The following is a 21,919-nucleotide window of genomic DNA, read 5'->3' on the forward strand; positions in this document are numbered from 1 at the left end:
AGGTGGCCAGAGCATTTCCATGATGGGTGACCCACTGAGAAGTTGCTCATGAGTTCCCAAAAACAAAACCGTGAGGGCGTGGTCAGGGCCCAAAGTGGACAATATCGTGCTACGATGATGGAGCGGGCCCGGAAAGTGGTCCGCCTCGGACCGGGATGCGACAAGGCTAGTATCGTAGAAAAGGAATATAATTTGACATGTGGTCCAATATCCTAGTGGGTAGGATATTAGGTTTTCTCCTATGCGTCCCAAACTCCTGTCTCCCTAAATTATTATATTAATTTCAAACCCTCCCCTCCCCTCCCATCCCCTTACAATAATAATCTTTTAGTAGATTATCCAAGCCAAAACAATCCTAAATCACAGACGGGCACTTATTTCATGTATTTGTCTCCCCCAACGGAAACAGTTATAAATGAATTCGTGCACAAATATGTCAACAGGGGATGTAGCTCAGATGGTAGAGCGCTCGCTTAGCATGCGAGAGGTATGGGGATCGATACCCCACTTCTCCATTCTTTTTAAACTTTTCATTTTTTTATCCTTTTTTTTTTTCACTCCTTTAGTACTGCAGTCTGCATAAACAAACGGGAGATAGCGAAATTGAAATGCCCGCCACCTCCTTCTTCTCTACTCTTTGAAAGCTCGTGAATATATATTTACACACACACACACACACACACACACATATATATATATATATATTTATATTTCATGTTTTGCAAACTTGTTTCTGATGAACGGCAATGGCAATCTCAATCTCAAACTCCTCAAAAAATCTATCTGCTCCTCCACTCTCCATCTCAAACATCAATCTCTCAGCCCACCATTCACTTCCCTCCAATGCGGAACCATCTTCCAATCCCTCACCAAAACCAAATCCTTCCCAAAAGGCCAGCAGCTCCACGCCGTCGCTGTCACCGCCGGAAATCTCATCAACAACACCTATCTCAGCACCAAGCTCGCCGCTTTCTACGCAAACTGTGGTAAAATGCCCCAAGCGCAGCTGATTTTTGATGGAATTTTACTGAAAAACTCGTTCCTGTGGAATTTCATGATCAGGGGATATGCCTGCAATGGATGTCCGATCAAGTCTCTGGTTTTGTACCGTGAAATGCTTAGTTTTGGACAGAAGGCGGACAATTTTACCTACCCTTTTGTTCTTAAGGCGTGCGGTGATCTGTTGGTTGTGGAAATTGGGAGGACGGTTCATGGGGAGGTTGTGGTTAGTGGGCTGGAGTCGGATGTTTATGTGGGTAATGCTCTTCTGGCAATGTACTCCAAGTTCGGGGATATGAGGTTGGCAGGGATGGTGTTTGATAGAATGCCTGAGAGAGATTTAACTTCTTGGAACACAATGATTTCGGGTTGTGTGAAGAATGGTGACCCAAGAGAGGGTTTAATGATTTTTGAGGAAATGGGGAAGGCGGGATTGAGAGCAGATGGGACAAGTTTGCTTGGGATACTCTCTGGTTGTGCTGAGTTGATGGCCTTGAAGGAGGGGAAAGCAGTTCATGCATATGTGGTTCGAAACAGTGGTGAAATACATAACGAGTTTTTGACCAATTCTCTTATTGAGATGTATTGTAAGTGCAAGTCTGCGGCTTATTCGAGGCGATTATTTGATGGGGTGAAATTGAAAGATACTGTGTCATGGAACTCTATGATCAGTGGTTATGAGCAGAATGGAGATGCTTTTGAAAGCTTGAGACTTTTCTGCCAAATGGTTATGGAAGGTGCAGAGGTTGATGAAGTAACTGTCACAAGTGTGCTCGGAGCTTGTGACCAGATCAGCGCCTTGCAATTTGGCATGTCTGTTCATTCATGCATCGTCAAGAAAGGGTTTGGTGGAAATATCTTTGTGGGAACTGCCCTTATAGACATGTATTCTAAATGTGGAAGTTTGTCTTGTTCCCGTTGTGTTTTTGATGAGATGCCTGTAAAAAACTTGGTTTCTTGGAGTGCTATGGTTTCAGGATATGGTGCTCATGGGAGGGGAGAAGAAGCAATCTCTTGTTATCACGAACTGGTAGCAAATAATTTCACTCCAGATGAAGGGGTTCTCACTTCTGTTTTGTCAGCATGTAGCCATGCCGGCCTAGTCAATGAAGGTAAAGATATTTTTAATAGAATGACGGTAGAATACAATGTGAAGCCTGGACTTGCTCACTATTCATGTTTGGTGGATCTTCTGGGAAGAGCAGGGCGCATAGATGAAGCATATGAGCTCATTAAGAGCATGCAAGTAGAACCTAGCAGTGATATATGGGCTGCACTTCTTTCTGCTTGCAGGTTACACAAGAATGTTAAGCTGGCGGAGATTGCAGCACAAAATGTTTTTGAAATGAACCCAAAAGGAGTGGGGAGCTACATTTGCCTTTCCAACATTTATGCTTCTGAGAAGAGATGGGATGACGTGGAAAGAGTGAGAGCTGTGGTGAGAAGGAAGGGACTGAAGAAACCACCCGGCTGCAGCTTTGTGGAGTTAGATAAGATGGTTCATAGGTTTTTAGTTGGAGATAAGTCACACCCACAGACACGAGATATTTATGCCAAGTTAACAGACTTGAATCTGCAGCTCAAGGAGGCTGGATACAAGCCGGACACCGCTTCAGTGTTCTATGACGTTGAAGAGAAAGTAAAGGAGAAAATGCTTTGGGATCATAGCGAGAGACTGGCAATTGCTTTTGCCCTTATTAACACACAACCTGGGACGACAATCAGGATAACCAAGAATCTTCGTGTATGTAACGATTGCCACACGGTAACAAAAATGATCTCTATGCTTATGAATCGAGAGATTATAATGCGAGATATCCACAGGTTCCACCACTTTAGACATGGAGTTTGCTCTTGTGGGGATTACTGGTGAATGATTCTGTCATGAGATTGTCTGTACATTCATTCTATGGGAAATACAGATTCTTTTATTCAAACAGAAAACATCTCAAATTGTTTTCACATTGCCAGTTTGCCACCGTATGCGAATTTATAGGTTGCTTCTCTCCCAGCCTTGCTGTTGTATCACTTAAATAGAGCTAAGATTTTGCTTATCAAATTAGAGAGTAGGCCAACAAGTCCACCAGCTCCACCACTGACACTCATATCTGTTTCTTTATCCCATGGGAATGGCTCCTCTGCTTTGGTTGCTTCCAGAAGATCTTCAATCGAAATCTCTGGTTTCGACCTCTCCAAAGGACCTAGGTGGTGATTGTACTTCTCTGGGTCTGGACAGTAATCCTGCATAAATGAGGGATCCGATGACATATTTCACCATGAAAGAGCATATTCTTAAATCACATACATAAAGATTTGTTTACCTGATCAGCATGCATCTTCTTTACAAATATCTTGAATATATCAAGATTCGTCTTTTGCAGTAGTTCATCAGATAAACGAAGGTATGTCACCCCATACATCCTTAATTTTGGTTGGCCGTCTTTATTGATGCCATTTGGTCTAGCATTTAGAAGGATTTGGTCATAAGCCACACTGTCGTATCTAGAAAGTGCATTTTCTCCGGCAACTTCTATGTTTTCTCTCCAACCTCCACTCAAAACCTGCACATGCATTTTGCAAAACATAATTGTCAAGAATGCAGTTGTCCATTTTCAATCCATCCTTACTTTAACTTGTTTGTTCCTTTTTAAATTTGTTATTGATGCGCTTTTTACTTTCCATATTTTTGTAATTGAATAGCATAAATTCGTTAAGAAACATATTTTATTTAGAACATGGGTTTTACTAGATACTGTATAACTGTCAAACTAAAGAAAGATTAGTTTTTGTATGGTTTTCCAAGACAATCATTTCGACATGTTTTATGGAGGGAATTGTACGAGAAAACAACAGTAAAACGGTATTTTTTTCCAATGAGAAACGAGACTGAAGTAGGAAAGCTGGTCTTAATAAATTTCAAGATGTTTACCTGCTGAACAAGTTCCTCAGGTGCACTTTTGGCATCAGCACTTTGTTCAGAGTTCCTCATCTCTAAACATGTGAAATTCAAAATGGCATGATGCCTTGACAGCATCCTGGCTATAGGTCGGTACCCATCTCTATCTTTCAAGTTGTAGTATCCTGCGGTAAGCTCCGCGGCGTGATTATCAACTTCATACCACCAGTGGATTCCAGATACCTGTAATCAAGCAGATTCTCGGATTAACATTGGGCGAAAGATCGTAGGTACTGCTAATAACAGTTTTTTATGACATTAGAATATTTACTTTGGCTGCTAGCTTTAATTTACAGCCCACAAAAACTTTGTTGGCTTCATCCAGGATCTGATCACCATGGATCATTAATTTGTTAGAGTACCAAGTCAAGAAGAACTTCCCTTTCTCAGTAACATATGTCCCATTTGATCTGAAGAACTCCGAGGATTCAGGAGTGTCATTATATTCTCCGGCGTTATCTGGCAAAGCCCACTCAGGATGACCTGCAGCTGTTGCAGCCTCTTTGAACTCTGCTTGGAGATACTTGTCAAAGCACTGCAATATGGAATAGGTAACGTGTTTAAAACTTAAACTTGCTTGAATATTTCCAGTAAGCCATAGGATCGTCATATTAATAAATCAATCCCACCTGAAACTCTCCGATCCCTGGAAAAGCCCATCCTTGACTTTCCGGATAAGAGGGATACCTGAGCTCTCCTGCAGGTCCAAGCCCTACTTCAATGTCTATAACAAGTCCGGTTTCTAGAAAATCCGACATGTTCTCTCTGAAACTTTTCATGTAATCACCGTATATCTGTAACACAACTATTAACATATAAGTAACCTTGATAAAAATGAATGCTGGTTGATGGCATGAACATTTTACATATAGAAATCATGTGAACCTTACCTGCACAGCGGTTCGTCCGTCAAAGAGATGCAGGTTATCCACACCTAGAGTGAGGTATTCCGGGTTCCTGTTACCTTTGAGATTGGTATAAAATATATCGGGGTCTGATTCTCCGATCTCAAGTACCCATTTGGGAATGGGGATGGTTACAACATCTCCTACATTCCCACCACATTGGTGGAATGACATTATAGCTTGTAATTTCAGCCCACAATCTTCAACTGCTTGAAACACGCTCCTATAAGCACTCCAGTCATACTGCTTAGGCCCTTTCGATTCTATGATCCCCCACCACACATCTATCATCACCCCATCAACACCCGCTGCCCGTAACTCCTTCAGGTCCTTAACGAGTTTGTCCCCGTCTTCCAAAACATTGTCAACCGTAACAACTCCCAACTGGTACGAAGAAAAACCCGAAAGGAAAAATTACAACTTTTACTTTGTGATGATCATTATATTTCGTACCATTATGCATACATAGTGTGAGTGAAAAGAAGAATCATGACTTACAGGGAGCATCACGAAGATCGGCACATAGTTTTTGAGCATTTTTTCTTGATAAGTGAGAGTAGTTGCAACCTGCGTTGTTGTGTAAGAGAAGATTTTTTAGGGTTTGATTTGTCTGAGAGGATGGAGTTGGTGCTACTTTACCACTCCCAGCTGCCTTTTTATAGAAAATATCTCACTATCCTTGGTAACCTAAAAAAGAAAGATAAGGACGACTTCTACTGTACCTTATCTTTGCACACACAAAGTATTGGTAGCCCCAATGCTTATTTTGTTTGCATTCTTTAGGTGCTATTAGGACCGCCTCTGAGGGTCTGATCCCATATATGCCCTCATAAAGCCTTATACAAGGCTTATACAAGGGGTATTAAGGTCATTTACCCCATGGGACACCTACAGCTTCATTAATCTTAGAGTGAAAAGTAAAGTTGCCCTTCAAGGTTTTTAAAGTTGGACTTGGATTGTCTGCCCTCCCGTTTCAGTGCCCTTTCCGTGCTCTCCTGTTTTGTGTGGTCACGATTAAGCCACGTCAACATTTTATATTGTTTTTTTATAAAAATAATAAAACAAAAAAAAATAGTAATATAAAATATTGACGTGGTTTAATCGTGACCACACAAACAAGAGGGCACATGGAGGGCACTGAAACGGGAGGGCAGACAATCCAAGTCCTTTAAAGTTAGTTCAAACTCATGCTTTTTTGTTTGGTCAGTACTGCAAAGTCATGCTTCTTGTGTCTGTTTCAGTATCTCAACCCAATCATGCATTATTATGTATGCGTTTTAACATTTTTAATGATTGACTTGAGATACCGTCACAGTGACATTCCTATTTTAGGGAAGTTTTTCTCTTGTTGCAATCTTTAGATATTTATGGAAGAATTTGTACATGAGAAGATTTTGAGGCAGTCACTTACCGTTCGTTCTGTGGTGGAGATTTCTGATGCAATAGCTCGAGGACTTTGGATTGCGCTGCGGGAGCAGAATGCCGGAGCTGAATTGGCTCCTTGCCTCCATACTTTACTTGCTCCCTCTGCACTCTCGAGTACGTTTAAAAATGGAAAATGCGGGCAGAAGAAGCACCTACTGTGGTAAGCACTTGTTTTCTCCCCCAAACCACCTAGAGCTGTTGTTATTGTCAATGTTGTCATGGTGACTATATGTACGGCCTAATTGTCACCAAAACGACAATTGTATAACATTATTGAGCAGAAAAGAAGTCCGTACGACATGAAGCGTGATGTAGCATGAAAACTCTGGTTTCTTGTTGCCTGCAACGATATATAGGTTATGGTTATGGAAGATTTTCTAGAGAGTTTTGGTTGGAGAGGGAAAGAGAAGACAGAGGCCACGTTATTTTCTGGCCATGCTTATTTTGCTGATTTATTGTATCTTTCAAGTCATTTTCTTCTCCATTTTTCTGTGGACTTGAGAGCATCTGTTCAAAAGATAGAAACAAAAAAAATGGCATCCAAACAAAAAAAGTTTGTATCCCTTTGAAAAGAGGCATGCATTTTCTTATTTTTGACGAATGATAGGATATTTATTCATAACAAAGCTTCGTCACTTCAGTAGGCTAGTCACGGCTACTGGCAGATCCACATAAAGGATAAAGTGTATGCAATGTCCCTTGGCTATGAAGGCAAGATGCTTGACAAAATACTTCAGAGAGTTTAAGGGTAATGTAAGTAGCAAAGAGAAGCTAACCAAAACGTAGTGCGAGCTTCATCTTATCCATCCATTATAGAGATTGAATTTAGTCCAGAAAAAGCCCACAACTAAAAAGCTTCAACAGGGTCGGAGCCCATTAGAAAAGTTGTAAATAAGAGCGAAACCGAGGGTAATTTGTCACAATCAATTGATCCAGCTCCATCCCAAAGAGAAATGACACGGTTAGTGGCTTGACTCCCAATATATATCCTCTTCAACGGCTTTAATTTAGTCAAACCTGTACTAACTTTCTATACCGCTCACCTCCTTTTAACAAAAAAATTTGTAATAATGGTACCTTATATCTTAACTAGATTAACGATATTTCAATTAAAAATTTATGGTCATCAGTTTTTTAACTCATCAAAACATGTATCTATGAATTTTTCGTCTATTATGTCAGAATTGCATCAAAACGAGTCATGTTGGAATGACCATTGCTATAATTATGTTAAAATTGAGGGATCACTGCACCAAGTGCGTTAAAGTTGAGAGATTATTTCTCTAATTGGGTTAAAGTTGGGAACCATTGCTATAATTTTTCTTAATTTTTTTTTTCATAGTTGCCCCTTGATTTAGTCTTATGTGCGTGGCAGGTGGTTCATTTTGATGGAAGTTTTAACGGATTTGAAAAAAAAAAAACCTTAGCTGCATGTTTTGATGAGTTAAAAAACCAACGAATTTTTAATTGAGAAACTTACTCCAATAGATAGAAAAAAAAAAAAAAAAACAAGAAGATTAAGTCATTTCTCTCCGCTGGTGTGAGAGACCTTCGTTGTGAGTGTTGGTTCTCTCCTTTGTGAAAGTTTTGGTAGTTTCCCTTATCGCTGGTTCTTGTTTGTTTTTTAGTTTGCTCTGCTGTGGCTTTGTTTTATTTGCACTGTATTTCCTTGTGCGAGGTGATCTCTTGGTGTTTGATTGATCTTAACCACCCCCTATGGCTGGGGTTGGGGGAATTTATGTTGCTTATTTCTTACCTGCTTTTATTGAAGTTTGGTGTACTCCAAATACCCTTCGATTTCTATTGGTTGGTTAGGTAGATTATTCTACAACAATACACTGGTTTTGTGTGCTGAACCTTCTAGTTGTCGGAGCTTTCTGTATTTGTCAAAAGGATAACTTGCCAAAAGAAGATTTGTGGAGAAATCTAACTATTATCGGAGCAGTCAGTTAAGTCTTCAAGGATCTATCATTTTCACTTTAGCTCGTGGACATTTGGTAGGAAGCAACATCAAAGAACATATGGAGCACTTGACGATGAATGATTTGGTGGTCCAGTTGGAGCAGTCAATGGATCTTTCGAATTTGAAATGTGGGGTTAAATTGGTGGGGGCAACTCTGACTAATAAGATGTTGAATAAGTTGAGGGTTTAGAATATCTTACGGTCGGCTTGGAAGGATTTGGGGGAAGTTCAAGTCAAATGGGTCAGAGAAAATACTTATCTAATTATAGTGCAAAATGAAAGCACTGCGGGAAGGATTATGAATCAAGTGCCTTAGGCTGTCGTGAAACAGAACTTCTCTGTTCAGAGGTGGCCACTTGAGTTAGCTTTAGAGGAGATTCAACTGGAGTCGGTTCCTTTTTGGATTCAAATTACAAATGTTCCCTTATCTCTCTACACATAAATGAATGTAAGGCGTCTAGCAAGGGAACTTGGGGATTTCGTGGAACTAGAGGATCCTGCGAAGGCTAGGGGTTTTCTTCGGGTAAGGGTAGTTGTTGACTTTAGGAAACCGCTTATTCCAGGGTGCTGGATCCCACGAAACAATAACAGAGACACGTGGATTGAATTTCGATATGAAAGACTTCAAGACTTTTGTTATCGCTGTGGAAGGATTGGACATGCCAATACTGATTGTTCGTTTCTGCTTGGGAGAGGGACTGTTACTGTGTATGGAGACTAGACACGAACTGCTCATGTCCATGATTAGGTTGAGGTTCCAAGACCATTGGTAGTCAATATAGGGGAGTGGAGACTTGCTGGAGCTATTAGGGGAGGACCAGGGTCAAGTTCTGAGAGGTGCATGACAACTACAGAAGGAATGGACAGTGGGGATTCAGTCGGATACTCGCGGGCCATTTCACAACAGGAAGTGGCTCACAGTCCAAGACAGGGGCAGAAGACTTGGCATATGATTCGCAACAGATGAAATGTTCAAGAGAGGGGTACTGGTCAATGGTTATCTTAGGGTCATCCTCGCCACGTGGATCATCAGGGGGTAATGAGTGTTGGGCTGTTGGGCACGCAGCCCATTCAAGTTAGTGAAACTTTAAGCCCAGGTTTGGTTATTCAGCCTGCGTGGATCCAAGAGATAAGTGAAATGGGTCTGCATGTAACTATGTGCTTGGAAACTGTGAATAACTCTGGGCTATTAATTACTTTAAATATGGATCAGTCGGACGCTCGTGATGCAAACTTGGTATTGAGGAATGTGGATTTACCTTAGGTTGTTTATCAGTTAGGTGGGCCTCTACATCTGTCTAATTCCACCTTCAACTAGAGTTTGGAAACGGGCAGTTTGAAAAGAGGTTATAAGAGGGATACACAACAGCTGGATCAATCTTCACGTAAGAAAATGAAATTGGAAGAAGGTAGCTCTGATGGACACAACCAGCCTATAACTTGTCTCTGGGACATGTCTGTGCGGGAGAGATGCTTAGAAATCGCTAATGCCTTATTTACTGAAAATGAGTCGTTGGATGTTCCCGCGGAATATAAAGAACTTTGGGAGAACTTGGAGGAAATTGCAGAAATGAAGAAAATAGTTATGTTGAGGAAAGGTAAATGTGTTTATTACCAGGGTGGTGGCGGCTAGCTCTCAACAACCGTAAGGGAGCCATGAGTTATCTTCTGTGGAACTGCCGTGGTCTTGGGTCGGACACGGTAGTTCGGGCCCTTTAGGGGCTAATTAGGAAGTATAGGCCCTATATGATTTTTCTCTCTAAAACTAAAATGAAGGATCATAGAATTTATGGTGTTAAACGACGTATGGGATATACGATGGGTTTTAAAGTTACTCCAGTTGGGCGTGCATAAGGTTTAAGCTTATGGTGGGATGGTTTATTAGAGGTGGATGTTGGGTTTTCTTCAAAACATATAATTGATGTGAGATTTAGAGGGATGAGAGATGACGTATGGGCCAGGGCCACGTGGGTGTATGGTACTACGTATAGGGCGGAGAAGTTTGCATTTTGGAGCTGGATGAGGTCTTCGTTTAGTCCTTTCAACCTCCTGTGGCTTTGTGGTGGTGACTTTAATGAGTTTTTTTTTGGACCATGATATAAGTCAAGGGGATCGGAGGTGCTTTATAATAGACCAGATATTTAGAGGCATTTATGAATAATGCAGGGTTGATGGACTTAGATTTCAATAGGCTTCAGTTTACTTGGTGTTGCGTTAGAAATGGGCAGTTGGTAGAGGAAAGATTGGATAGAGGCCTGTCTAATAAGCTTTGGCAGGAGAAATGGCCTAACACGCTAGTGATTCATGGTACTGTCATTGAGTCTGACCACTGTCATTTAATTATTCAATGCCAGCATGGGGTTTTAATTCCAAAAAATTCTTTCGATTTGAAGCCTCTTGGTCTAAGGAAGCTAGGTGCATGGAGATTGTTGAAACTTGCTGGGGGGAGACGTTGTCTTGGTGATGGGATTTCACGATGGCACAAAAAATTGACCGATTGCCAATCTCAGTTAATTCGTTGAAGTCGCAGAGAGTTTAAGGCTCAAGGGAAGGAGATTGAACGTCTGGTGTTTCAGCTCGGGGAACTTCAGTATGATTAGAGTGAAAATTGGGAAGACATTAAAGTGGTCTCTATGAAGCTTAAGCAATTGTGGAAGGTGGAGGAAAGTTACTGGTATCAACGATCCCAGATTAAATGGCTTAGGGAGGGGGATGCTAATATCGTTTTTTTTTTCTTCACCAGTCTACGTTGCAGAGACATAGGAGGAATAATGTGGTTAAGCTTAAAGATAGGAATGCTGTTTGGATTGATAACCTAGGGGCGGTGAGGAATATGGTGGAAGAGTATTTTGCAAATATTTTTACTTCCTCGGGGCATAAGGATTGAGGCTTTTTATAGGATTGTTTGCACACCTCGGTGACTGGTGAGATGAATGAGTTTCTAATTAGTTTGATTTCGGAGGAGGAAATTAAGTCTGTTGCTCATCAAATAGGGGGTTTAAAGGCCCCGGGTCCTAATGGTTTCCAAGGTGTGTTCTACCATGCATTTTTTGATGCTCTTGTGACGGAAGTTAATGGGCTGGTTTGGGATATCGTCAATGGGGTGAGTTCACCTTAAAGACTTAATTCTACCCACATTGTTTTGATCCCGAAAGTTAAAAACCCAGAATCTGTGGGATAGTTTAGGCCCAGAAGCCTGTGCAATTATTCTTACAAAGTTTTATCCAAAGTGCTAGCTAACCGTCTCAAGTCTTTTCTTCCGAATATCATCTTTCCCATGCAAAATGCTTTTGTGGAAGGGAGACAGATTCATGATAATATTGGTATTGCGCATGAGATGTTCCATTCCTTAAAGCTTTGGAAAGTGAAAGGTAAGTTTGAGATGGGAATTAAACTCGATATGCATAAAGCTTATGATCGTGTTGAGTGAGATTTCCTGGATGTGGTGATGGAGAAGTTGGGCTTTTGTGCTAGATGGAGGAATCTCGTTATGGGCTGCGTGAAATCGATGAATTTTGTAGTGATTTTGAATGAGCAGTCAGGTATGAGGTTCTTCCCGTCTAGGGGTATTCGTCATGGGGACCCTTTATCTCTATATCTATTCCTCCTTGTCAGTGAGGTCTTATCTAGGCTTATCCAATCGGTGGTTGAAAGACGTGATTTGTTGGGTATTCGTACGAATACTGGTGGACCAATTATTTCTCATATGCTCTTTGCAGATGATACCTTGATATTTCTGAGGGTGGATCACCCAACTGTTGCAACCTTGTGAAAATAATCGATGCTTACTCTGCGGCTTCTGGGCAACATGTGAATTTACAAAAATCCAGTGTATTTATTGGCGCGAATACTCTGAGTGGAATCTCGATGTACCTCAATTAGGTTTTAGGCATCCCTATGGTGGTTAATCCTAGGACTTATTTAGGTCTTCCTTCTTTGTGGAGTCATTCAAAAAAACTGGGCCTTACCTATGCCAAAGGTAGGATTTTGGAGAAAATTCAAGGTTGGAAACAATGTACTCTATCACAAGCAGGGAAATGGGTTATGATCAAGGCTGTTATTCAAGCCATCCCGGCATACCCCATGAATATTTTTAAATTCCCGACAACCTTATACTCGAAGTTAGACTGTTTGATTGCTGATTTTTGGTGAGGGAAGCATGGATGGGATAAGAGTATTCACTGGGTTTCTTGGGTTATTTTGGGGTTGCTGAAGTCTAAGGGGGGGTTTAGGCTTTCGCACTTTCAACAACTTTAACGATGCCCTTCTTGCTAAACAATGTTGGAGGTTGCTGCAGGATCCTAATTCGCTATGGGCTCAAGTTCTCAAAGCCTGGTACTTTCCTCAATGTTCGTTCTTAGAGGCCAAACGGGGAGGCAGAACGTCTTAGGGTTGACGAGTTTGTTGGCTGGCCATGATATTCTTCTTTGGGGTGCACATTGGTAAGTTATGAATAGTGAAAGTGTTCGAGTTTGGCATGATAGATGGATTCCATCTCTCCCTCTTGGCCACCCTACTCCTCCAGCTAATGTTAGGGTGTCGAGGAATTTGCTAGTGAACTTGTTATTTGGTGGGCATGTGGGGAATTAGGATAATGATTTTCTCAAACCTTTCATTTCAGAGGAGGAGTGCAAGACGATTGTTCAAGTACATATTGGGGATCATTTAAGGAAGGATATATTAGTTTGACTAATGACTAGGAATGTGGTGTATACTGTGAGATCTGGTTATCATTGGGTGCATTCCTCTGCAGTGTAAGTGGTGACTAGGCTGGTTTCTACTTCTTTCTTTATTCATTCCCGTGTTTGGAAGGTTTTTTGGAATTTGAAGATCCCTCCGAAGATTCGTTGTTTTATGTGGAAGGCGTTTAGTAGGGCTTTGGCTACTATGGAGGCTCTTTATAGGCGTCGATGTTCTCCTACTCCAATTTGCCCTATATGTCATGCTTGTGAGGAATCTATCGAGCATATGCTTCTGTTATGCCCGTGGGTCGAAACCTTATGGTTTGGAGGTTCTCTTAATTATAAAGTGGATAGGGCGAGCATTACATCTTTGGCGAATTGGTTTTCTTCGCTGATGAACTCTCATTTGGGGTCGATGGTTGATGTTACTTGGCTATTGTTGTATGTTGCCTTCACTTGTTGGCACATTTGGAAGGCTCGGTGTGACTCAATTTTTAATAAGAATATCATATTACCCCGGCAAGTTTTTTTGTCTCTCACCTTATCGGTTGATTTTTTCCTGGAGGCTTCCCATTCGCCGTCGGGAAGCTTTCTCCCTTCGCAGGTTTCTTCGTCTGGCTTGGTCATGTGGTCTCCCCCGAGTTTCCCTTTATGAAGGTCAATGTTGATGCGAGTTGGTCTGTTACCACTAGTGAAGGATTCGTTGGGGTCGTTGTTCGGAATTCGGATGGTCGGTTTGTGGCAGTGAGGAAATGGCAGACTCATGCTCCAAGCACTATGGCGGTAGAAGCTAATGCTATATTTGTGGGGTGCAAATTTGCTAAATCTCTGGATATGTAGCAAATTGTTGTGAAGTTAGACTCCAAGGAGAACATTTCTTTTTTGTTGAATGATATTTCTTCTGGTAGCTGGGAGGCGTTCCCTACGTTGACAAGGATTTTGAGGCTTATGGATGTCTTTCAGAGGTGTCGTTGGTCTTGGGTTCTGAGATCAGCCAATATGGCGGCACATCGGTTGGCGTCGAGGTCTAATACGGAGATGTGCGGTTCCTCTTGGGTTAACCAACCCCCATCTTCGTTGGTGCATATCCTGAATAAGGATGGTCTCCCTTGTCCTCCTTAATTTTGTTGTGGTGGTGATGGGGATGACACCCTTGCACTTGGTGCAGTGTCTCATGCCTTTGTACCTCAATCACTACTCTGTGTTTGCTTTTCCTGGTTGTTGCCTCCTTGTAGACCTCCTTGTCTCTTTGGCTTTGATCCTGGAAATGCTTTTTCCAGTTCTCCAAAAAAAATAAAAAACTTACTCCAATAGAATTAAAGTTGAGAAACCATTATTATAATTTCCTTCATTTAAAGTAGAGTTAACCTAAATTCACTTTGCATTGTGATGGTTAATATTTTCCAAGCCGATTGAACCCGAATTACTGAATGGGAAGAAATATGTTAGAGTTGGATCGGTTGATCGTCCAATTTATCTAACCCGATCGAGTTGCATCCCTACTTATTGTCAAGAAGAAAGGCATTGTGGGAAATCAGTATGCAAAACTGTAGTTGAAACATGAGAGATTTTTTAGTGTGACCAGCAAATGAGGTGGTATATCACGTGTCACTATACAAATAATGAAATATGTGTGTTAAAAAATTAATAACTTAAAAAATAAAATTTTCTACAACTTACATAAAAACACGTGATATACCGCTCGTGTTATCGTCACAATAAATCTTTTGTTGGGCTTGGCAAATGGCCAGAACTGGGACAAACCCACTTTCCCATTGAAAATTAGCCTTCATTTGCCTCACTTACCCTCTCTCCTCCCTCTCTCCCTCTCTCCCTCTCAATTCTAGTAACTCCAAAAAAAGGACGAAAAATGCACACTCACTACCCTCACTCTCTTCCTCCGCCTTCGTCGCCATGAAAAGAAGACGACGAAAAACACCCAGCAAACCCCACCAGCACCGCCATTCTCTCTGCCAATCTCCCTGAACCCACACCCTGCAAAACCCAGCAGAAACCCAGCAAACCAAAATGTGCTATGTGGGAAAAGCAACAAAGATCTTCATTTTTTTGGTGACAGTGTTGGTAGTGTTCGGGCTGGTTTTCGGATTAGGGGTTCTCCGCCACGGCCTCCATAAATCCCACAAATGCTCCGCCGATTCGGACTCCTGCAGCCCTCTCCCCTCCCCACCAATTCAATTCCCTAACCCCAGTTCCGGTTCGAACCAGCCGAGCTCACCAAATCCCGATCCAACTCTGACCCAGCCCAGCCCACCTAACGCCAATTTCAACCCGCCTCCGCCGCGCAACCCAGATTTAAACCCGTCTCCGCCGACGTCAACTTCAAGCCCGCCTCCTCCACCTCCGCCGCCATCAATTCTAAGCCCACCTCCGCCAACTCCGCCGACATCAATTCTCAGTCCACCTCCGCCAACTCCGCCGACATCAATTCTGAGTCCACCTCCCCCAACTCCGCCGCCACCTCCGCCGACATCAATTCTGAGTCCACCTCCGCCTAACCCAACTTCCAATCCGCCATCTTTTCAGCAGCCTCCGCCAGCTACAAAGGCGGCGCCGCCGTTCAATCCGCCAAGTGAAGGCCAGGTGACTCCAGGTCCTGCCCGTCTTTAGCTGCCATTTCTTAGTACAAGTTAAAAATTTGGCCCAATTTATTTCGAATTTTGGAGAGCAGCTGTTTTTATTCTTTTGATTCATATTCTTGGATTGACGATCAATGGGTTGGGTACTTGGATTTGTATATAAGGTGTTTGTAAATTTTTGTGGATTTGATTCGCGAAATCCGAACGAGATCGTTTTACAAATCTCAATCGGTGAGCGGATCAGAATCAAGCATCATTTATCACGCAAATCGACAACTTTTCGTGAATTTAGACAGTCTCAGTCAGTGTTCCAGCGTTTCTTGTTTTACATGATGATGCCTACTTTTTCTCTTTTCTTCTGTTGATTTCGCTGTCTCCGTATGCCCTTGTCAATCAGGTTTACTACGTTGTCGGTTGTCCTACTCCTACTAATACAATATTTGGTCTAATTTGAAGTTATTTTTAAAAGATAAACGATTCATTTAAACGAAAAGTTATATTTTTACATTAAAAAGTCAATTATGGTATTATTTATTTTATAATTTATTTTATCTTTATCGTTAAAACTTAAAATTTTCAAACCATTTAATTAATTTTTATTTTTTAAAATGATTGAAATATTCATACAAAAAATTGCTATTGTTTCTTGCAAAAAGAATTTTTGAGTACTTCTGAACTTCATAAATATATATTTAGTACACTTTCAAACGAGTATTTTGTTTGCAATATTTGCATTTTCTTTTTGCAAATTGCAATTTTTGCTTTCGATATATATGCGAAATTGCATAGAGGTTTTCACTCAAATACCCTAATAATTCAACTTGTTATGACAGAAAGTATCAATAGTTTGTAAATAACCATCATGCAATATGTCAATACTATTGATGTATACATAGTTTGTAAATAACCATCATGCAATATAGGGCTAGTTCGGGACGGGATCCCGTACCGAAACCCAAAGCCTGATTCCCAACCCAATAATTTTCGGGACGGTATTTTATAACCCGAAATTTCGGGATTTCGGGACGCATTTGGGATTTGTATAAACCCAGAAAATTCATACCAATTGCAAAAAATTCAAAATTGTTATAAACCTAGAAAAGCAGATGAGCAAAGAAAGCAGACTCCACCTATCTCCTTCCTCTTTTACCCCAACATCATCAGATGAATTATGGCCAAATTTAGTGGGCCATTGGCTGTTTTTGGTTCCCATCCGTCTCATGCCAGTTCCCATTCAAAAAGCTAAGGAAAAAAAGAAATGAAAGGGTGCATAACAAAAAGAAAAGCAAACTGAAAAAAAAAGTAAGGTAAATACCTCCTTGGAGCTCCGCCGACGCTAAACCCGCCGTTCACTTCGTATACACCATTGCAGAAGCCCCAATTCAAGGCCCCATTTCGAAACCCTAACCCTAACCCGAAACCCCACACACATAAACCTAATTCGAAACCCCATTGCAAAAGCCCCAATTCGAACCCCCAATTCGAAATCCTAACCCTAACTCGAAACCCCACAAACAGAGAGAGAATCAGTGACAGTCTCAGAGAGAAAATCGCGACAGAGAATCGTGAGAGAGAGGGTTGGCTGTGTGACTGTGTGTGGTGGAGGGAAGGTGGAGGGTCGGAGACTGTGTGGTCGTGAGGTGTGGTGGTGGCCGTAGTAGAGAGAGTTTGTCGAAAGAATTCGAGTGAGATTGTGGGAGGGTGTGTTGGTCTAATTCGAGAATAAGAGACTCAGAGAGAGTTTGAGTGAAGAGGGGAGGGCTGTCGAAATGAAATGAGACAGAGAGTGGGTAGGGCTAGAGACCCCTAACAAAGAATGGACGACCTAGATTGTTTTGAAACAATCCAATGGTTGCAAACTTGCAATTATTCTATATATAATTAAATATATATAGATAATAATATATATTTTCGAGATTCCCAAACTTAGAATGAGCAATCCCAAATCCCATACCAAATGATTCGGGATCGGTTTGGGATTTTCGGAATCGGTTCGGGAATTTTCGGTTTGGAATTTTTTCGGTTTGGTTCGAGATTTTCAGGAATTTTTTCCAGCCCTAATGCAATATGTCAATACTATTGATGTATAATTTATAAAAGAAAATACTTTCATTCACCTCTTATGAAAATGCATCACCTTATCTATTAATTGTGATCAATGTATTTTGATTGCACAAAATTTTATAATTCGAGCCGCTTATTTCATAATTTTCATTTAAGTATCACATCTATTAAATATCAATCAAATAAGAGATAATTTGGTCATTCATACATATTGAACAAATAGACGGCATTGTTACTGAGTAACAAATTTATGATAAACTGTTCATCTATCTATTAAATATAGATGTTGAGTGGTTAGATCAACTGCCGGTGCAGTTGCGTCTGCTTCAACTAATCTGGTTCGAATGTTTCAAAATCTTTAAAATCATACAATCAATGGGGTATTTCTATATTCCAATAATCTTGGTTTTTTTCTTAATGTATATTAAAAAAAAAAGTAACCAACTTATGTAGTAGCTAGCTAGTAGTACTTACAATTTCCAAGTAAAACTGGATTTTTAGTTATAGCTTGAACATCTTATAAATATTGTATAAAATTGGAATAAAATGCTGAGGAAATTTTGTCACACAAATAAATACATTCTTCATGAACAATTACGTAAATCTTCCTTGCTTAAAACCCTAGTGGGCTAGCAACAACATGATCAAAACGCTGAAAGCGACGGTGAGACTGATTGGGAGACCGCCTTTGTAGTTTGGTGATGAAGCAGAAGGTTGCGGTGAAGACCCGGTTCGAGAAATGGAACTAGGAGCTTCAGTTGAAGGAATGTGATCGGTAGGGTCTGATGCAGGACTGATGGGCAATCCAGATGGCAGAGTAGGGGACAATGTGGGAGCAGATTGTGGTACCGGTTCTGCCGGCGAGGCAATAGAAGGTTCCGGAGCCAAACTAGGAGTAGCCGGCGAAGGAGTTGGAACTAAAGGAGATTCTAGTGGGGAAGGGCTTATAGGAGAAGCTGCTGGTGCGGCAGAAGTTGCAAGAGTGTTGACTTCAAGCTTCATTCCTTGGCTACAATGTCCAGTTGTTCCACAGATGAAATACCTTTTGCCTGGAGAAGATAGAGTAATGGTAGTGCTTCCACCACTGTAAGACTGAATTGAGTTCCTTGCTTGACAAGAATCATAGTCTGCCTTTGGCACTTCAATCACATCATGCTTTGTTGAGTACTGAAAATCTGCGTACATACAAAAGGTATTTGTTAATTTAAGTAAATATCAGATAAAATTATGGTAGTAGCACTTCAAAATCCTCATCACGCGGTCTTCCCTTTCTTCACTGTTTTTTTTTCTCAATGTTGACTAGTTGAAGTGTCCGAATATCAACTCCTATACTATAAGATATTTCCAATCAATATCTTTGGGTTTGTAAACAACTTACTGAGATTATCTCCGACTAAGAATGACTGTGACGATGCCCAAGTTTTAAGATCAGTAGTTGAATCCCACCTGCCATTCGGACCTCCGACTGTGTAAGTGGTTGCCATGGCCGATTCTATGAGCATGGTCACAATAACCAGGTTCATCAATGTGGTTCTTGGAGCTGCCATATTTTACTTAATTAGTAATGAAAGGGCGAATAAGTTGAAGAATAGAATGAAGTAGTAGAGAGAGCCAACCACATACATATAGAGAGGTCGAAGGAAAAAGAAGAGGCATTTGAAAGTGAAGATAATATTAATTTAGGGTTTAGTTGTTTTAGTTGGTCAAGTGTCATGATGACTAGGCAAGGATAAGTTGTAGGCTCATGTTGGTACAAATATATATTCTTTTTCTACCACAACAATGATATCTTTCGGATACTTTATTTACATACTTATTTTTACCTTCTGCACATACTTATTAAATTTTTATTATTGATATTCTTTAATTTATTCGATTCGGTTAAAAATTATGAAGGTTGTGTAAGAAGTAAAAATGATTGTGTGGATAACACTACCTATCTTTCTTTATGTAGATAACATAGTGAGTAAATAGTTCAATTTTTTCTTGTCACTATTTAATGTGAATTATTAATTCAAGCATTGTTTTGAATGTGGATTCATATATTAACTTCTTGACATAATTTAATGTTTTTTTTTAATGAATACATAATTAAAATCTATAAACAATTAAAGTGAAGATAAATTTTAACATGTATCGTAGTGTATTATTTTTATAGTATAAGTATATAAATGTTGATATATTACATTTCTAGAGTACATTAAAACAAAAAACATAAGTGTCATGATTTGAGTTGAATAACACTTTTACGTGGCGGTGTAAAACTAAATCTGATGTTTAAATTTTGTTAACAAAAGCAAAAAAGTAGACATGAAAAACAAAAGAGCCAAGCCAAATTAACTTGCGCAAATGGAGTGGTTTATGGCTTCCACGTTAAACAGTTAATGAAGAAGGTGGCTGACTTCATCTTCATGCATGTTTAGTGGGTATACATCGATTCACCTAATCTAACATTCCAACCCGGCAGAAGTTAAATAATAAAAATAATTAAGCTACCATGAAGTGGTTCAATGAAATACCGACACGTTTTATTTCCAAATGTTTGCACAACTAACCAAACCAAGCACCCATATATTGTGTTTCACCCAAAAAAAAAAAGAACTTTAACGAAAAGTTTTCGGTATTGTTTATTTTAACAAAAAAACTACATTTTTACACTAAAAAGTCAATTATGGTACTATTTACTTTACCCTTTATTTTGTCATTTTTGTTAAAACTCAAAGTTTTCAAACCATTTTCATTAGTTTTCCTAAAAAAACCCACATAGATTCATAAGAATTACGAGGATGCAGCTTCAACTAGACCCCATGCAATATTACAAAAAGAATGTACCAAATTTGTACGTATTATAATAATAATAAATGACATAGTAGACAAGTCTTATTTTAAAATATATTAACAAAATAAATTTATTTATTATAATTTATGTAGAATATAACGTCGTCATGTGATCATGTTTCAAATATTCTGACAATTTGCTTTGAAAAGAGAATAACGCTCACATATTCCAATGCAAACTTTCAGCAGCTAATGGAATCTGCATGTATGGAAGAACATGAACTTATAGCTTCACCAAACTCTGGTTCGGTTTACCAAAAGCAAATGGTTCACCAAATTTTGGTTTGGTAAACAAGATTCCAACGATGGGGACAGGAGAGAACTGTAAAAATCTCAGTAGATCACCACAAAAGAAAACATTCAGTGATGAATGCTAGTAGTTTGGTGTAAACAAATTGTGCCTTCCATTGGCTTGCAGCATGCATGTCAAGCAAAGAAAATTGTTCTTTAGTGGTTGTTTTTACGAGAATCTGAAGGTAAAAAAAAGTCTTATATTAGTGAAGTAAAATCTTGTAAGAGCTTATAAGCAGTTCATAAGAAATAATTTTGGTATTACTTGTTTGACAATTTGAGCAAGTTGACAACATCTACTGATCAATAAAAATCAAATCAAAGTATGTATACATAACTTTATAAGAGCATCTCTAAAGGAGATGTCAAAATCATAGGTGGAATGCCATTGTACATATTTGACATCAAAAGTCTCTCAAACTAAAATGTTATTTGCTAACTAGATTTGAAGGCTTTGTGATTTGAAGTCAAATTTGAACGTTTTGTGGTTGTATAAGATGTTTTTTGTTGGAATCTTTTTTTTTTTTAGGAATTGATTGGCCACCCAGTAACAAGTAACAATAGTAGATATTATTCAATGAAAGAAAGAGGAACAACGAATAAATAAAAAACAATAAATATTCGTGATGCACGCATTATTCTATTAGCCCCCCAAGGGGGTCCTTTGTGACCTAATTACAAAGATGGGTCTTTGTAATATGGAAAGATAAAATGTAAAACCCAGTTTCGATTGATCTTATCGTGCGATGTTTTTTTCTTTTGTCAAATTTATTTTTAATTCATTTTAATAGTGGATCCCTTATTCTACTAACATTCCAAAAAAAAAAAATTGTTTTTGTTGGGACCTATATTTAACTGACTGGGGAAGGGGGCCGGCGGCAAGGAGATAGATTGTAGAGAGAATGTGTTTGTAGGGATATGTGTTACCCCCCCCCCCCCCCAAAGTAGTGCATTTATTTATAGTAATAAGGGAGAGAAGAAATCATTCATCTCCAAGGAATACAAGACCATATAGGAAAGAATAACTAGAATCAAATATAATCTAGGATTTACACAATCACACTTAAATTAGAAGTTTATAACACTCCCCATTGAGTGTGCAAAATCTCAAGTAGATTCGGCATCATGTAGAAGTTGAGGAAGTCAACTTGTCGGCACTGATTTTGGGAACATGCTATTCTCAAATAAGGTAGGAACTT

The 21,919-nt window shown here is 39.8% G+C and overlaps 4 protein-coding genes and 1 non-coding gene across 6 annotated transcripts; 3 read left to right on the top strand and 2 right to left on the bottom strand.

Annotated features, from left to right (window-relative positions):
- Positions 1-442: 442 nt before the first annotated feature.
- Positions 443-515, top strand: TRNAA-AGC (transfer RNA alanine (anticodon AGC)). Its single transcript has one exon. It is a non-coding gene; the product is annotated as a tRNA-Ala (tRNA).
- A 123-nt stretch (positions 516-638) lies between these two features.
- On the top strand, positions 639-2,963 carry LOC103442907 (putative pentatricopeptide repeat-containing protein At3g11460, mitochondrial). Of its 2 annotated transcripts, XM_029107967.2 has the most exons (2): positions 639-2,111; positions 2,293-2,963. In XM_029107967.2, the coding sequence occupies exons 1-2, from the start codon at positions 737-739 to the stop codon at positions 2,346-2,348; spliced, it is 1,431 nt and encodes a 476-aa protein (XP_028963800.1). In that variant the 5' UTR covers positions 639-736; the 3' UTR covers positions 2,349-2,963. The 2 variants fall into 2 exon arrangements, with proteins under 2 accessions (XP_028963800.1, XP_008379914.1); XM_008381692.4 differs by having other exon boundaries at positions 737-2,963.
- On the bottom strand, positions 2,766-6,911 carry LOC103442577 (beta-amylase-like). The gene is made up of 8 exons (XM_008381376.4): positions 6,272-6,911; positions 5,359-5,427; positions 4,846-5,244; positions 4,585-4,749; positions 4,227-4,490; positions 3,929-4,138; positions 3,321-3,560; positions 2,766-3,240 (listed from the first exon to the last, which is right to left on the bottom strand). The coding sequence occupies exons 1-8, from the start codon at positions 6,503-6,505 to the stop codon at positions 3,025-3,027; spliced, it is 1,797 nt and encodes a 598-aa protein (XP_008379598.3). The 5' UTR covers positions 6,506-6,911; the 3' UTR covers positions 2,766-3,024.
- Positions 6,912-14,958: 8,047 nt separating this feature from the next.
- Positions 14,959-15,558, top strand: LOC103442910 (leucine-rich repeat extensin-like protein 3). Its single transcript, XM_008381696.2, has one exon. It carries the CDS (start codon positions 14,959-14,961, stop codon positions 15,556-15,558), a length of 600 nt encoding a protein of 199 aa, XP_008379918.2.
- A 2,548-nt stretch (positions 15,559-18,106) lies between these two features.
- LOC103442578 (uclacyanin 1-like) lies at positions 18,107-19,198 on the bottom strand. The gene is made up of 2 exons (XM_008381377.4): positions 18,970-19,198; positions 18,107-18,766 (listed from the first exon to the last, which is right to left on the bottom strand). The coding sequence occupies exons 1-2, from the start codon at positions 19,136-19,138 to the stop codon at positions 18,213-18,215; spliced, it is 723 nt and encodes a 240-aa protein (XP_008379599.1). The 5' UTR covers positions 19,139-19,198; the 3' UTR covers positions 18,107-18,212.
- Between the last annotated feature and the right edge of the window lie 2,721 nt (positions 19,199-21,919).

This window comes from Malus domestica, chromosome 09, assembly GCF_042453785.1.
Source record: "Malus domestica chromosome 09, GDT2T_hap1".
Taxonomy (NCBI): Eukaryota; Viridiplantae; Streptophyta; class Magnoliopsida; order Rosales; family Rosaceae; genus Malus; species Malus domestica.

Coding starts and splice junctions, on each gene's coding strand:
- LOC103442907 (XM_008381692.4), top strand. CDS start 737: ATGAACGGCAATGGCAATCTCAATCTCAAACTCCTCAAAAAATCTATC.
- LOC103442577 (XM_008381376.4), bottom strand. CDS start 6,505: ATGACAACATTGACAATAACAACAGCTCTAGGTGGTTTGGGGGAGAAA. Junction 4,750..4,845: donor ACGGACGAACCGCTGTGCAG/GTAAGGTTCACA, acceptor GTTGTGTTACAG/ATATACGGTGATTACATGAA. Junction 3,241..3,320: donor AGAAGATGCATGCTGATCAG/GTAAACAAATCT, acceptor TCATTTATGCAG/GATTACTGTCCAGACCCAGA.
- LOC103442910 (XM_008381696.2), top strand. CDS start 14,959: ATGTGCTATGTGGGAAAAGCAACAAAGATCTTCATTTTTTTGGTGACA.
- LOC103442578 (XM_008381377.4), bottom strand. CDS start 19,138: ATGGCAGCTCCAAGAACCACATTGATGAACCTGGTTATTGTGACCATG. Junction 18,767..18,969: donor CTTAGTCGGAGATAATCTCA/GTAAGTTGTTTA, acceptor GTATGTACGCAG/ATTTTCAGTACTCAACAAAG.